Source organism: Ictidomys tridecemlineatus, chromosome 10, assembly GCF_052094955.1.
Source record: "Ictidomys tridecemlineatus isolate mIctTri1 chromosome 10, mIctTri1.hap1, whole genome shotgun sequence".
Taxonomy (NCBI): domain Eukaryota; kingdom Metazoa; phylum Chordata; class Mammalia; order Rodentia; family Sciuridae; genus Ictidomys; species Ictidomys tridecemlineatus.
The window spans coordinates 78,497,652-78,515,669 of NC_135486.1; the positions used below are offsets into that span (position 1 = coordinate 78,497,652).

Genomic DNA, 18,018 nt, shown 5'->3' on the forward strand with positions numbered 1-18,018 from the left:
TGCCTGTAATCACCAGTTCAAAGCCAGACTCAGCAATAGTGAGGTGTTAAGCAACTAAGTGAGACCTTGTCTCTAAATAAAATACAAAACAGGGCTAGAGATGTAACTCAATGATCCAGTGCCACTGAGTTCAATCCCTGGTACTGCGCCCCCCAAAAAGAAACAGTACTGGGGAATGATATTGGCTAAATTATATTATTACATATAATTTGTGCATGTACAAATACCTAACAACAAATACCATCAATTTGTACAACTATAATGCACCAATAAAAATGTGGAAAAAAACCAATGGCACAAAAAATATGCTGCAGTTAAAGAATTTATAGGTAGTTGCATTATAAAAAGAGTATCTTCTACCAGTTATTGCAGTGTTTATATGTTATAACAAAGATTCAAAAAAGGAAAGTTGTTATCAGGTTAATCAGTGTGCCACAATGGAGGATTATATTTAAACTATAGGACAAAATAATATTTCTCATATTAACTAAGCTGATCATTAAAATCAATTCATTAACAATATCAACAATATGCTCTCACTGAAAAACAATTTATTATTCAAAGTACCAATTAAACTAAATATGATATACAAAATTGCTTAGGAAAAAATCAGTTTCATATAATTAACTTCAGACTAACACTGCAATTAGTAAAGAAAATATGTAGATGTTACCAAATTTTGCAGTGTTTTTATGTGGGAGTTGAAATATGTGTTATACTTCTGCTTTGTTAAACGATTTTGATGGGAGGCATGAGTATAGTTAAAAAGGGAATTGCATTTATATTTAAAGATTCAAATAAGGCTTTTAGAAAACCAAGGTATTTTATTTTTAATCTATAAGAGATAACAGTTTAAAAGTTAACTACTATAGCCTTTAAAAAATTAATATACTATAATTAAAGTAATTTCAAGTTATTTTTTCCAAAGGCCTGGGCCAAGCAAAGAAAATGACCCAGCTCTGTGATCTTAAACCACCCACAAGGGCCAAGATGAGAACAACTACAAAGTACAAAAGCTGCTCAAACTGTGGAGCCCTTGTTAAGCTGTGTTGCACAGACATTTTGTATTAATAACAGTTTATCCTCCTTATCCCCTTAAAATTATTTTAAGATAGCATAAAAATACATAAATAACAAAACATTCACATTTTAATTCCCTCTTCTTTTTTTCCTCTAAATCCTATCAACTTAGAAAATTCATGAACAGAGTAAAATATTATTTATGATTCCACCCAAGATAGCCTATTTTCTTTTAATAGAGTGGACAGCTCAAAAGTTGTCATTAAGTATTAAATTGAATAACTTCAATACTTTTAGAGAAGGTCTTGAATTCCAGACATTTAGGACTAAATAGGTACATGGAAGCTTATATTCTGACTGCCTATTTTCCTCTTCTTTGCTTAAAATAAGGACAATAATGAGGTTACATGAATTAAAAAATATAAATGATATTTGATAGAATTTTAAAGTGAGAAGTGACTTCATTTGAGCATGTTGTGAGGAGGGACATTTTTGCAAATGTATATGGTAGGGAAAGAGGTGGTTAATGAGCTGCAGTTACTGTGCTGGCCTTGACCTCAGTTTATTCAGCTTTGGCATAGAGAAGTATATGGAAAAGGTGAACTTGCAATATATTTCACCACTAGGACAATGGAGGCTGAATATCTATTCATTTTTCAGCTTTTTAGAAGCAGGGAAAGACAAGGGATGGTCAGAGTTGGGCTTCAAGACTTGCCTGAAGAGAAGCTCATCCCCCTCCACTTGGACTTGCTCAATGAGCAGCAGAACAGGGCCTAGAACCCTTGTCTCCTGGTTCTTGGCTAATGTTCCCTAAATTATGTCCTTGGGCTGAGGGCTTTTCTTTCCTTTTCTTTTCCTTTCCCTTCTTCCCTCCCTCCCTCCCTCCCTTCCTTCCTTCCTTCCTTCCTTCCTTCCACCTCTTTCCCTCCCTCCATCCCTTCCTTCTTTCCTTCTTCCTTCTACTACTAACAGGCACAGATGAAACTTTGGGAGTATTTTTTCAAGCAGCAATTGTTTGTAATTTAAACTAATATGTCAATTAGAAGTGAATAGCCTGTGGTAGTAAGAGTTCTACTTGAAAGTGCTTTTTTGTCCCTTCAATTGATTTGATTGCATGGTTAACATCTGTTGGATGTACCAGGAACTGTGCTAAATGCATTCTGTACATTATGTATATTTGTGAAGGTTTTATTATAGAACTTTTAACTCCTTTTAAAAGGAGGGAGATAGAATTCTGAATGCTAAAATTTCAAACTTGGATCAGAGAAATTTATGGGAATGTTGAGACTTTAAATCAGATGGTGACCTGGTTATTCTATTCTCTTACCCACTCATTGCTAGATAACTCTCTGAGGCAAGACTGCTGTGAATAGGCACACATTTTTAGGTTCACTTTTCTTTGTTGCTTCTCTTTACATATTTCTATAACTTGGACTAAGTTTTTTTCCCCACAGACACTACTGCATTTTAAGTAGTAAGTGTAGAGAAAATAGGCTTTTCTCTTTCTTTCTGACATATACATTTAGAATTTTAAAAGATTGATATGGGGTGACAGAACATTCACAAAATCCAGAGACTTCAGAATCTTAAAGAAGTGGAGAGCTCACAAAGACAGATTAAGATAAGAGACCCTTAGGGGATAAGGTCAAGGTCAGAGTGGCTTATTGTATATTCCATAATATTTCTTTCATTTCCCCATCCCTGCCATGTACACAAACATTATTATTTGGGTAGGGAGCAAAATTTGGAATTACTTACTATGATTTACAAGTGTATTTTAAATTTCTGATCTTTTATGAAAGCCTAACAGCATTGACAATTTATTTGCCTTTGCTTGGATTATATCACTAGAAATTCAAAAATAGCTTTTCAACAATTAACTTGAGTATTTTTTGAATGATTGTAGTGAGGGTTGTTGGTTATTTATTTATTTACATTCTACCTCTATAGGAAAATGTTTTATTTCTTTGAGATGGGGTTATTTGAATGGTGCTAAAGGGCAAACAGAAAGAATAAATTAGTTTATTTTATACCTTAATGTTTTACTTCCAGCACCATATTTTTCTCTTTTGGAAATTAAAGAAAGTTTACCTTCCTTAGAAGTTAGCATAATTTTGCAGCTTCTAAAATCGTTGAGACTATTTGGTGATTTAAGTTTGGTTTAGGAAATTGCTTGACTTCTGAATAATTTTAATGAGGTCATCAAAAAAAAAACCCTGTTGTTGTTTTTTTTTTTTTTGGCCAATGGTTTCTTTCTTATTAAAGTTATCCCAAGGTTTGACTACTACTGGGAATGGTTTTGGTGAGCTGAAAAAGGGAAGACCTTCAAATCTTTCTGTTCCTACATATTAAACCTCTTCTCAGAAGAAATGATAGTGCCAGACTCTTCTCTTTAGTATTAGTATACTTCTATTTAGTATTAGTATTAGAAATCAGAATGGATAGGGATATAACACCACTTTGAAACTTACAGCAACATGAACTAACAGTTTGTTATTTCAACTGATATTTCTTTCAACACAAGGAAAAGGACCACTCAAATATTTCTGACAACAGAGTTAATGTATGGGTTATCTCTGTTCAAACAACAAACGATTTTCTTCTTCTTCTTCGTCTTTTTTTCACCTTTAAAATCCTAGGGTTTTACAGGGATTTGTGCTATAGAATTGATCTAAAAGGTCCTCCAAAGGTCCTGAGTTCAAGGCTTGGTGGCCAGCCTGTGGCACTATTAGTAGGTGGTAGAATCTTTAAGGGGTAGGGCCTAGTAGGAGGATTTAGTCACTGTGCTCATGCCCTAGAAGGGGACTGTGGCACTGGAGTTATATCCCAAGACAATCTCTACTATTATGTCAGGATTTTATTAACTTCCAAAATTAAAGTATTAATAAATTATTCTTTCTTTCTTACTCTAGCATTATATAACTGACTACTCCTTAAAGAAGTAGAATATTTTTCAGAAGAGGTAATATATAAGTAACAAAATAACTCCCACATTGATTGTTTTGAAAGCAAATAAGCAAGCCCTTGATAGTTTCTAATGATGTGGCCCAAGCCAAAGCAAACTGTTAGAGAGGTCAGGCTTTTACCCTTTGGATGAAAATTTTTAAAGTATTTAAAAAATAGTAAAAAGTAATGCAGCATAAATGAAGGCATAGGGTACATTAGAATACAATGCAATAAAATGTGTGTAATGAACCTTAATCAAGAACATTAAGACAGATGAAGTTTAATATATTTTCCTCAATACTCATTAAATGGTACTTCTTTCATATCTCATCTGTCATAATGTCACCTAATCTTCTAGATAATTAAGTGTTTAAATCCTTAGAAACACTAGCTATTTCAGAATTTCCCTCACAACACAGTAAAAGAGTCACTAAATTTGTCTCAGTTCCTTCTAAACATTGGCATATGACTAATTAAATTACAGAACACCATGTCTGTTACACGTATTTAAAATATTATACCAGGAGGGAGGAGTACAAAGAAGAATATGTCAATGAAAATGAATTAAGATAATATTTTCTGTAGTAAAAATATTCCATGTAAAATTCACAGTAACTAGTGGGATAATCCATGTCAGAATTTACTAAGAGCACAAATATTTTAAAATTCTCAAATCGAATGTGAATCCAAGCCTTTCACTCCTGTTCAATTATTGCTTAGATTTTTCTCTACATATTTCTTTCCAACTTGGTGAAGACAATTTGTAACAAGGGTTGTCACATTCTAAGGAATTTCCAAGCTTTAAGACAGCTTAGGCATTGATGGAGTTAATTTATAACAGGGCCTTTGTGAGGGAATAATTATTGCAACATAAAAATGCTGTTGAGAAGAGCTAGGCCATATTAGTGAGATGTAAAAATAGAATAACAGAAAATAGCAAATGATAAAGAGAGGCCTACACAGAGTGTGCTGTCTATATTCTTGAGCTAGGTTAGAAAAGGCACTAATAACAACTTTAGTCTCAATTATGTTCCATTTCATCACATTTTATTATCATTACCTAACTTCCAGAAGAAACTGAAAACTTAGGCAAGTTCAGTGGCTGCTTAAGTTTGCACTCAAGTCTGACAGATTTAGCCACGAAGTAGAAGTTATAAGTGTTCTTGACATTATCATCTATTAGTCACTTTTTTTGCAGTCGATTTCTTTATTATAGGTAAAGTAAAAATGTGCTCACTTATTCTAATTTTTCTTGGTTACTGGAACTATTTCAGATCTTCAATATGTTCTAAATGTGGAATAAAAATTGAGAGCCATCCAACTACATATACCAAAGTATAAAGTCCATATATTACCACCTCTGCTATTCATGTATCCAAGTCTGAAAGCACTGTATTGGAGGATACTGTCCAGGATATCTAAATGTAAGTGTGAAAACATGCCTCTACGAGGGAAATCATAAAGGTTAGTTCAGGCTCGAGAAGTCAATGCTACTCGCTTGTCTGTCTGTAGTAGTAGTTAGGAAACTCATAGGGAATAATGTTATGACTTCTTAATATGACAAATTTTAATGCTATTGTGAAAAATTCTGAACACGAACAACTGATTGTCAAGTTATTGCTATATTTAGAAAAATATCTGGCAATCCTACTAGCTACATTTTTCAAAATAAGTATAACTTGGGGCTTTTTTTTATTAATTTAGGAAAACATTTCCAAGTTTCAGCTCCTTCATCTATGGCACAGATTTTTCAACAGAAGCACATACATTGTATTCTACTTCAATATTTGCAATTATACTTTATAATACTTTTCATATTATAACTTTCATTTACCATGCCAAGTTTATATCAATCTATTATGTGAATTGTTATGGAAATCAAGGTATAGTTTCAAAACCTAGTTGGGGATTGTCAATTTATACAGATTGCTCAAAAATACCTTCCAAAATTTATCATTAAAATGAAATGGAGGACAATTGTCTTAACTTCTAAGTTTTTAGATTTAATTAATTTCTTTATCTTTGTCTAATTTTCACAACATAAAATATCTAAAGAGAAAGGAAGCTCTGCTCATTTTTTGTTCTTCTAGCAAATATTTATCAAGAGCCTACAACTGACAGATAATTTGTTAGATGTCAGGGATACAGAATGAAGCATTTAACATGAAATGTGCACGTATCTAGGTTGGGAGAGGAAACAGGGATGAGCTAACGGAGGAATACTTTGTTTTGCCTTTGGTACTCTACATAAAATATATTTAAATGTACTTAAAAATCAAAGTCCTGAATCAAATAATAAGTCCTACATTATTATTTGAGATACAAATAGTTCTCAAAGAAGTATGCAGTTTAACTCTTAATAGAAATTCTAATTTGATCTAGAAATACTTTGGAACATACAAATTTTAAAATTCTCTTTCTACCATATAAATATTTTTTAAAAAAGTAAAACTGAGTACTGTAAAATGTTTCTCACATTGTCCAAGATCCATCTGTCTTCCACAGTTGCAGCATTTTATATCCTTATTTGCTTTCCATTAAAGTGTATCTCACAAGTTTTTATACAGAACAATGATTTTTGAAAATTATAAATAGACATAAATAACAATAGGATTCTGAAAGTAATTTTTCCCTTCTATGTTTCTAATCACTTCCTCAAAGAGAAATTGAAGCTTATAGAGATTCAGAAAATTTTCCAAGTTGTTTTCTCTACCTCCCTATTTCTTTCTAAAATACTGTGGTAGGAAAATCATGCATATGAGCAATTCTGGAATATCTGTGTGCAATAAAGCAAAACCAGAAAAGATCATTCTTTAATTTTATGGTCTACATTGTTTTTGTAGTGTGGATTGAATCTAGGGCTACTTAACCACTGAGCTACATTTTGAGCCCTTTTAATATTTTTCTTTAGAGGCAGGGTCTTACTGAGTTGCCTAGGGCCTTACTAAGTTGCTGGATCTGGCTATGAACTTGTGATCCTCCTGCTTCAGCCTCCTGAGCCACTGGGATTACAAGCATGCACCATTGTGTCAGGCTTATGATCTACATTTCTAACTAGAGCTCTCTTCAGTGGAAAAAGGAGAATTTTGCTCTTCCAGTCATTTATTTTGTACTAATAAATCACATCATTTTATACTGGTAAAGCTGACCCAGATTAAAGCTTGCTAATATATTTTCCTTCCCTCTCTTCTTCCTTCCTTCCCTTCCTTTTCCTTCCTTTCCTTCTTTCGTTTTTAATTGACTCCTGAAACTAATGAGAGTTTACACAACTTCTTGGTGATTTCCCACAGTCTCAAGGTAAAACCCATCTCTTCCTCTCCACAGCCTTTATTTTATATAAAAACATTTCTGCACAAAATTGGAAGGAAAATTTATCTTTCAGTATAGATTTTCAAGTTGTTTGAAGATATATAAATTTATTCTTGAATATTAAAAAAATCTAATGGCAAACAGCTACTTTAAGAAACTGGTATGTAGAACTAAAAAAGAGGCTTTTGCTACACATTGGAAAAAATCAAATTAAGAGAGATTAGATGTAGAATATCTTAATGTTACATGCTGAAAGAGAAATACATGAAAATTGATACAGGATAGTGTAAAAAAATATAGCAGTGGGGTATGGTGGCACACACCTGTAATCCCAGCGGCTCAGGAAACTGAAGCAGGAGGATTGCAACTTCAAAGCCAGCCTCAGCAACTTAGTGAGGCTCTATGTAACTTAGCAAGACCCTGTCTCAAAATAAAAAGGGCTGGGGATGTGGTTCAATGATTAAGTGTCCCTGGGTTCAATCCTCAGTACCAAAAAAAAAAAAAAATTACAGCAACCTCCTGGCTCATATTTTCAACAGTCCTAAATTGACAGGACAAAGACACTGATAGGGAGATAATGAAAACATCACCACCCAACAATTTAACTTCCTCTTGCTTCTAGGTCCCTGTACCCTTATCACTAAAGTCTTGGTTTTCTGAGATCCTAATGTTATCACCTAACACCTTTGGGAGTAGTGCTTGAATTCCTGTCTCTCAAGTCTTGCTACTTCTGCCTAATTCCTAAAGTCATGACCTAAACTCTGGCTCCATCATTCGTCTCTTTTAGTTTCTCTAACCTTCTTACCTGAATGGAGACCTGGTTCTAGCTAAGGAGCTGAATTCACTGCAGCCCTCTCAAGCTGTGCATCTTCATTCTGTCCTGAGTGACCTCCCTCAGAAATGGGAAGTAGGATCAGTCCCCTTTGCTCTCTAGGTATTCTTTCCCAGAATTATCCAGAATTGATGTATAAAAAATACCCATTGATTTTTATAGTTCCCTTCTCACTAGTAGAAAAAAATTTCTACCTATTTAAGTTTTTTTTTCTTGGAAGGAAGGCAGAATTTAGTGGATGTATACTTATGCACTGCTTAATGTTGGAGATGCATTCTGAGAAATGTGTTAGGCAATTCTATCATTATGTGAACACCATGAAGTGTACTTACACAAGCATATATGGATAGGTTAGTCACTTGATGTGGCATCAAGAGACTCAGTAAAAATGAGATGAATAAAACTGTTTCTCAAGCAACACAGCATAATGTTTTGCAGTAAACTTTAAGTATAAGGAGCATACTCTAAAATAACAATGAAAAGTATTTTATAGTAAATACATAATCCAGTAGCAGTCATTTATGATCATTATCAAATTTTAGCTTTTGTACATAATGGTATATGGCAAATGACTGGCAGTAGAATAGGTCTGTTCATACAAGCATCCCTATAAACACATGAGTCATGTGCTGAACCATGATGTTTGATGGCTACTACATCAGTAGGTAATAAATTTTCAGCTCCATTATAATCTTATGGGATCACTGTTGAATATACAGACTGCCATTAACCCAAACATTATAACGTGGCATGTGACTGTAAAATGAATATGTTCTGTGATACTGTATAGCTATTGGACGAGTAGTAGTTAAGCAAATGAGTTAGGAACATTGTGGTCAGAATGGAATTCTTCAGTGATTGATTGTGGAAGTAGGAGAGCTTAAAATGGCAAAAAGGTAATATAAAGTAGGAGAGATCACTGGAAATCAAGGGATTAAAGTATTGGTTGAGAGTGGCACAGGTTTAGATGTCTGCTAACATCATGTGTGGGAGAAAAGATATGAGTAAGTATGGATATAAGAAGATTTCCAGATACATAGGCAAGAATTTTAAGATCTGATAGCTCTTATTTATTTCTTTTTCAAGCAGAGGTCATTTGCAAAGAGAAAAAGAAACATGGACAGTTTGGAGGAAAGACATGAGACTTGAAACAATTATTATAAGAATGTTCCAGGGGTCCTTCATCAGGGAGAACTGTAAGAATGTTATGAAACAGCCAGAGTTGGACTGAGATTAGTGATCATTATATTGTAGGAAGTTCATCTGATTACTTCCTTGGAGTAAGTGTTTCTATATGTTAGAGAACTGTGAGATTCACCTGGAGTGCTTATTAAGCACAGATTGCTGGGCTCTAGGTCCCAGAGCATCTGACTGAGAAAGTCTGGAATGTGGCCCCAAACTACATTTCTAGTAAGTTCCCAGGTGATGCTGCTCATGGGGCCATGCTTTCAGGATCAGTGTTTTAAAGCTTTCTCCTTGTAATAATTCCAACCCACACTCTAGATTTGGTACATTTCTCTTTTTAAAAAAACACATCCTGAAAGCAATCAAGATTGAATTTACTGATACCTCATATCACTTTCCTGGTTTTTAAACTCCTTTTAAATATTTTCAATAAACAGCCATCTAGCATCATTACAAATACAATGTATTTCAACTCTTTTCTACTTAGACATTTCCTTCATGCTTCATACAATTCCCACCCACCTCCATCTGCCACTATTCCTATCAAATGGAATGTTCTTTACACCTCTTTTTAATAGCCTAAATATTATCCATGGCTCAAGGAGCCTCTTTATAAAGATTTCTTGATTTTGGTCCAAACTCTTGCCTTCCTTAATTGAACTATTAATGCATAAAGAGTTTTTGACAAGTAATTGTGCTTCTTAATAATTTGTGACAAACCTTATTTATTTACATTAACCAATGGTAAGTGACTTGATGAAAGAAATACGGTCTTTAAACATTGTATATCTCCACAAAAGTGTTCAACACAGCACTATAAGAACTATAGGTACCCAGTGAATCTTGTTAATGGTATATAATTCTTAGTTTTCAATAAAGTTTATATAAGATGAATTACAGAATGTTGTCAATTTTATATTCCTATATATGTCTACATATAGAAATATATATATATATACATATTTATATATAGTATATATATATATATATATATACTATTCAGAGAGCAATATAAACTTTAAAAAGTTCTTGACATCTTAAAGCCAATGTGTAAAAAATTCCAGGTAGATAGGTTATACTATCTGCTTGTTTGTGTTACACGTGTATTTTGAGTTTTATTTTTAATAAAATAGCAGAAAACTAGTGGACCTTTTCTTTATAACAATACAAGGAAATGACTTTTCTTACTTTGGTTAACTTGCACCAAAAAGTATAAAATAAGGAGTCAGAAGCTTCTACCATGTAGAAATTTTATACTGATTGGTTTATTTTCATGATAATACTCAAGTCAAATCAGAATTGCTTTCTACCTTACTTTATGCTTTATTTTCTGAAAGCCATATCGTTCAAGATACAATGATAAAGTAAATATATTGTAATTATAACCCTTCCCTTTATATGCCCACATTACTTCATTTTAGAGATTCAGTTTCATAGAATTCTAAAATATTTTGCCCAGAAAAATATTCTACATTTGAATTGTAATCTAATAAATATACATATTTATTAGATATGTTTGTATCTAATGTTAGTATTTTTTAAATGTTGATGGACCTTTATTTATTTATATGTGGTGCTAAGAATCAAGCTCAGTGCCTCACACATGCTAGGCAAGTACTCTGCCACTGAACCACAACCCCAACCCCTGTATTTTTTGTGTATTACCCTCAAAGTTAAGTACTGTTCTACGTTTATTGAGGGAACAACAGCAAAATAACAAAGAATTTTCTTTTATTATTTGTTTTTTGTGTCTCTGTATTGTTATCTCTGTATTACATCTCTATTACTTTTTAAAAATTGGAGTGCCAGAAAAGTATTTTTAACCTAAGTCATGATGTGGTTCTTCTACTTTCTCCAGTTTCTTTGCCACATACCACTGGCAACCCTACCCAATAGCATGGCTTGATCTTTGTGTAATACTGAATCTCTAGAGAACAACTGATAAATTTTCTTTAGAGATAAGCATAGGAAAGAATAATGAATCTGAAGTTTTGCAGAGGCAATCTCTTCACAAAAAGTACTCTACATACCAAATCTGATATCTCACAGGACTAAAAGTATAGAAAAATATTGACATGCTTCTTATTTTTTCTTCCAACTAAACACATAAGTCAAGATAATAACAGTTAGTAATCAAAGTGGAGGCCAATTGATAAGATGGAAAACAGAAAATCTCTATGCACATAAAATTTGCCTTTATTCACAGCATTTCTCAATTCTGATTTACCTGATTATGTTTTGTTTTTTTTTTAACAAAGCTACATACCTTTGAAAAAGAATGGAAACTTCTGGAAAAAGTTTGTATTCCATAAGTCATCAGGCTCATTTTCATAATTTTGTTCAACCAAGACCATATTAGGTAAAATTTCTTTATGTTTCATGAAAATATTTGGCAAAGCTTTAAAGAAGTCAATTTTAATGCTACTAAAAAAAAGGACAAGACAATCACATGGAACCAGTTATCACATACCAACTGCTGTCATGTAATCCCAGCGGTCAATGAGGCACATATTGAAGATGAGGTGATCAGATGTTTGCCCCTGGCCAATAAGTGAAATCTGCCTCTCCAAATTCTGGCATACTGATGAAGTCCAGCCAATGAGAAACCAGAATACTACCAAGAGTATTACTGCCAGCATCTTCATGACCCGGCCACCAGTCATGTATGGAATTCGTTGTGCTGTTCGTGAAAGAAACACCTTCAAAACCCTAGAAACACAGAAGATCAAACGTGAAAGTAAACCTAACAGAAAGTAAAACTCTAAAATAAAATATCTTATTTTTCTATCTAAAATTTAAAGCCACCAAAATTCAAGTGTACAAAGTTTAAACATGAGAAAAACCAGAAACACTTTGTTCATATTTTTATTTCATTTTAGTTTACCTTCCAATAGTTGAACAAATATATTCATTAGAAGCCACTGGGTCAACAAATTCATATCTGATGGAATTCTTTTGAATATGTCTTATTATTTCAAGAAAAATTCTGAAGACTTAGAAAAATATGTAGAAAAACATTACCCAAATAACAGGGTTTATTTTGGTAATGTTTTTTATTCTGGAGGATCAAAAATAGTTCCGAAAGTAAGTAGTTGGCTTTTAAAATATTATATTAAGTTAAATTCTTCCTTGAACCAATTGTTTGTTTTCATAAAACAGTATCATCAAAAGTATTTTCTGGACAAAATTCCACAGTCATTTTATCGCATTACCAAAAATAATAATAAATAATTATAAAAATAATGAGGGATATTTAAGCACTAGGTTAATTGCATTAGATCATTACATTAATGAAGGAGATTGGGATGATATAAGAAATGTGATTTTTAAAAATTTGGAGTATTTTCTGTATATATGACTCAAACTGCCAGTGTTAAGAACTATTGGATTAAATGCTATGTTAGAATTGTTCCTCATTTAAATATTGTAGCAAGTCAAAATCCAACCTTATTATAGGAATCCTTTATCTTCATTCTTCACTTTCATCCATAGAATATTCTCAGCTGATTTTAACTCTTTACCACCAGTCTGACAGTTTTTTTTCACAAAATTTTGGTTTAACTTAAATCAACATATAGGGATAGTCCATAAACTTATAAATCTAGGAAGATTTTACATTCAGATTTCTTCCAAAACAATTTTTAGATTCTTATTCCTATTTAAAGAACCCACACATCATGAATCCAATGTAACTACTACAACATAGTGTAGCAGATAATGCATTTTGGTGACTTAGGCTAAAAAGAGAACAACAAAAATCTAAATATGAGACCCATAGTCAAAGAAGAGGCCTTATTTCAAAGAGTGATAAAGTATTACATAATGCCTTTTTGTTTAACCAACCTTATAAATGAATTGACCAAGTATTACTTTTAATTATTTTGGATAAGAAATCTTTCATTGTAATTAGCAGATCAAAAGACTCAAAAGAACTCCACAAAAAATGGCAGAAATATTTTGGAAAATTAATATTTTTGCAAGTTCCAGTATTATTTCTGCAGGAGAAACATGCTATGCATGTTTCACTAGGCATGCACGACTGTGAACATATAATCATTTCTGGTTATAACTGGATGAGTTCTAAATTGGGAATGACTAAGGCTCTCAACAGAGAAAACCTGACCTATTTTTCTGGTCTTCTATATTTTATCTAGGGAAAAATACTATTATAAATTCTAGCTTTACTCTTAATTAGAATATCTACAGGATAATTATAATGAACAAATAGTAACAATCATGCATTAGCTACCTGGGCAACAAGGGAGGCATAAGATATGATTATTGTCTTCTAAAAGCTTGCAATCTAACTCAAAATAAGTCTGAAATTGCTAATATTTGAAACAATATAAATAGTACATGTTGTATGTAGCTAGTAAGTCTACTACCCTAATACAACATGTGGTATTTAATCTGAACCTTGATAGATATCAATGCATAGAAATGGGAGAAAATAAACAAGGTAGAGGTATTCTGGTTGAAGGGAAACACAAAGTATAAGCAGAAAAATACAAGTTATCTTTGAGGATGGTGGGTAGAACTGCTTGGAAGGAAGAGTTTGATCCCTGATATCCAGGAACTCCTAGGGAGTTTCAAGTTATACAAGGAATTTTTATAAGGTTGAAAAAACACTGCCTTAGAGAAAAGTAGTTATTATCTACATTTTATTTCCATGGCAAAATGTAGAAAATAAATCATTTTCTAACACTGGAAGATTTTTATAATCCTCACTGAAACACTAAAACTCAGTTAATAGTGAGTTCATTAAATAACTATTTCCTTAATCAAATGAACTTTGATTGCAGAGTGAATCTATAAGATCTAATTTTGGTAATCTTTTAATCAAGAAATTCTACTTCTAAATTATCAGAAATGTTGATGTTTCCCACATGACCCTTTGGGTATTTATTGTACATCCTGAGAATTCAAGATTGCCATAGATCCTATAATCTCATCTCCAGAGATATAAAAGCAAAAACTAAGACCAAGCCCTCATGATTGTTTTTACTGGCTCTCAAATAATAGGAAGTATTATACAAGTATGTATTTAAACCTATGTATTTCAGTATATTGGTTTTTGTAACATGGGATAAGATGTACTTTTCTAGCACTACCTTAAAGTAAAATGAGAACCTTCTGCTATACCTTTAAAATATATGAGCACTTGTTAGTTTATACAAGCTCACTCCTAGAATCCAAATTCTAAAAAAGAATACTTAGACATGTGTTTTTATGAAATCCAGCTGTAAAAAGAAATACAGTCATTAAACTTCCAATGTAGATGACCTTTCCACTATTTTTTCAAAGGTAAATCTTTAGGAAACCATCTGTTCAGAAGACTTACTATTTCTGAAGAAGCATATATGAGAAAACTGCTAGATATTTCCAGAATTTATTATGAAGACATATTTAAAGTATAATTTTAGCCATCATTGTTAATAATAGATAAATGCATGGAAATAATGCTGAAATGATGAAGAAAAAGGGCAATTCAAGAATTGTCTATCACTATACTTATCTGCCACTACTTTCTCACTTCTTACACCTTTCTGGTTTGAACTCATATGACTTCACTGTAAGGACTTGTACTAAGTTATTAATTAACTTATGCATATGCAGTTGGTACTGTTAACTCCTTATTTTATGTGATCTCTTTTCAGCTTTTGGCATGATTGAAGTGCACAGCTTCCTCTGTGTCACATTATCTTTAATTTCTTCCTGTCAGCTCCTTTTTAGTTTCTATTGCAGATTCCTCTTCCTCAGACTTCCCTTTAAATGGCAGTGTTTTTCAAGGATCTCCTAAATGTCACAATTTCTATTCTCATTCTCTATGTCACACCTAAACAACTCCATCTGTTACCACATTTCACTTGCCAACTATTTGTTAATAAGTCCCAAATCTATATCATCAGTTCAGACTAATTTCCTTAGCTCAATATCTATATACTCAATGGTCTATTGGACATGAGCAGGTCCCCAAATAAAATCAGTTTTCCTTCTACTCTGCCCAGTTTCAACCCATCTGTCTCTGTTGCCCACCTTACCTAACTGCACAAAGTAAAAACCTAGGAATGAACTTTGATTTTTTTTTCCTCACCTACATTCTAGAAATAAAATGAATCATCAATAAATTAATTTCTATGTCTTAATTATCTTTCAAATTCTATTTCTTCCATCCTCACTGTCACTATATAAATCCTGGCCACTACCTTTTTCCTATGGTACCAATTGCATATGGATAAGTTAATTAATAATCTAAGTACAAGTCCTTACAGTGAAGTCATATGGTTTCAAACCAGAAAGGTGTAAGAAGTGAGAAAGCAGTAGCAGATAAGTATAGTGATAGACAATTCTTGAATTGCCCTTACTGGTTTTGCCTACCCACCTTTAGTCCATATTCTATGCTGAAGCCACATGATCCTTCCATATTCTACTCTGATCATGTTGCTCCCATGTTTACAATTCTTCCATGTGTTTTAACCCAAATCATAGGTGCCTCTGTCCTATGTAAAAGGCTTTTTGAAATATTTTTTTAAAAAATAAATGACAGTGGAATACAATATAATTCTTATTACATATATACATCACAATTTTTCATATTTCTCATTGTATACAAAGTATGTTGACACCAATTTTTGTCTTCATACATGTACTTTGGATAATAATGCCCATCACATTCCACCATCCGTGCTAACCCCCCTGCCCCCTCCCTTCCCCTCCCACCCCTCTGCACTATCTACAGTTCGTTTAGTCCTCCCATACTCCCCTCCCTACCCCACTATAGCCAATTCCAAAAAACAAATGCCAAATGTTTTCTCTGATATAAGGAGACTGACTCATGTAAAAGGCTTTTAAATGTGGGTTCATATTCACCTTGGTAGCCTCATCTCTCACCAATTTCTCCTTCCCACAGTCCTTCAGATCCCTCTGGATTACACGTAGGCATTGTCTATCTGAATCTTTGCTCTCATCTTCCTCACTGCCGCTCTTCCAAACAATACAAACATAAAATACAGCTATCTCCTATTTATCCCTTCATATCTCAGTTTAAATGTTGTTTGTTCTAACCCATGGTTCCCAAATCAGTAGCACCAATATAATTTAGAAAATTGTTAGAAATGAGAATTCTATAGATTCAGAAAGTGGAGGGAGGATTAACCATCTATTTTAACAAACCCTCTAAGCAATTATGACAAAGGTTTAAGTTTAAGAATTGCTGCTGCAGACTGTTTTGTCCTAAAATAAGTATAGGTGCCTTTCCAATAGGCTGCTCTAGCCTGCTAGATAGTTTTTGAGTTTTCATTATGTTGACACCAGAACTTAAAGCTGCTAGTGAGTTTTCCACTTTTCGAAAATTTGCATTTGTTTGTAATTTTATAGCATCTCTTTTATTTATAAAAAGGAATGAATATATACATCTTTGAGTTATCCCATTTATTAATTTAATTGGAATAATCCTAACATTCTTTAGTTCTCCATTTGAGTCTAGTCCTATTTATCTTCCTACCTTCATAGAAACTCAATAAATTCTTGTTATAAAAGTTTTGAGGAGATGGGTACCTATTGTGTATGTAAAGCCATCCAATTCTTGACAAAAAAAGCCTGGAGAGTAAACTGTACAAAAAGAGTTTCAGGTTGCTGCCTGTCATTTTGTTTTTCAATAGTGACAAGTTCCCCCATACATCAACCCTTTCATCAAATTTTCAAAATCTCATTTTCAGAAGTAAACTAAAAATACTTTTTGGTCACTGGATGGATTTTAGGCAAACATTACAAAGTATAGGTATCACCTGGACAGAAATAGGTTTTAGACATTTTTCAGACATGTAGTTCAACGAGACTATTTTGATATACTGTTACTACTATTATAAGAAAGAAAGTCACAACTGGGTCTCCCAAATATGCATGTTTTTACCAATTTCAGTGATCTACTCAATTTTTCATATTATACATTGTTTTTCTTTTCTTCTCACCGTATAGTAGGTAGATAGAATAAAAAGGAATGATGAAAAAGAAAGAAAAGAAGAAAGTAAGGAAGGGAGGGAGGGCTGGTTAAGTTGTAAGACTGTTATAGGTTAAATCTTAGATGGTCAGACCTGGAATAAATATTGGAATTATCTGTTCTGATCCTATTAAAAAAAAGGAGAGAACTATGAAGTTTAGCGGCAGGGGTGGGGGGGGTCATTTATCCAAAGTTACAGTCAGTGAGTAGCGGAATCATTACAAAGTGATCCTCTTACTCTTATGTGAGTACTTTTTTCAATTATTTTACCAAAAGAGAAATATAAGCTGATTTAGAAACATACTATCTTTTAAAAACACATGAATCTGCTTCTCCAAACATCTCTACTATTTTTCCAAGTATTTTTCTCTGTAATCCAGATGCTCAGTCTTGATTACCATCCCTTTTATCTAAACTGATTCAAACCTCACTTATCTTTGTTTATGGTTCAAGAATGACACAAAATGGGAAACAAAAAAAGAATGGAAAATCTGAATAAAGTCTAAGACACCTGTGGTATTGCATCAAGCATACCAACATATGCACAATATAGGAGTCTCAGGAACACAGAAGAGAAAAAAAGGATCTGGGAAAAAATCTGAAAAAATAATGGCCAATACACATATCATCTTCATCATAATCATCATCATCATCATCATCATCAACAACAACAACAATATCCTAGCAATAAATCTAACCAAATAATTGAATATTTATACATTTAAAA

General features: G+C 32.9%; 1 protein-coding gene across 1 annotated transcript in view; it reads right to left on the reverse strand.

Moving 5' to 3' along the window:
* The window catches only part of Gpr158 (G protein-coupled receptor 158), a 390,707-nt gene that overhangs the window by 22,165 nt on the left and 350,524 nt on the right, over window positions 1–18,018 (reverse strand). Inside the window, exon 8 of the mRNA XM_005320245.5 lies at window positions 11,763–12,001. Within this exon, the coding sequence (XP_005320302.2) occupies window positions 11,763–12,001 (239 nt within the window). The remainder of the gene's footprint in view (window positions 1–11,762; window positions 12,002–18,018) is intronic.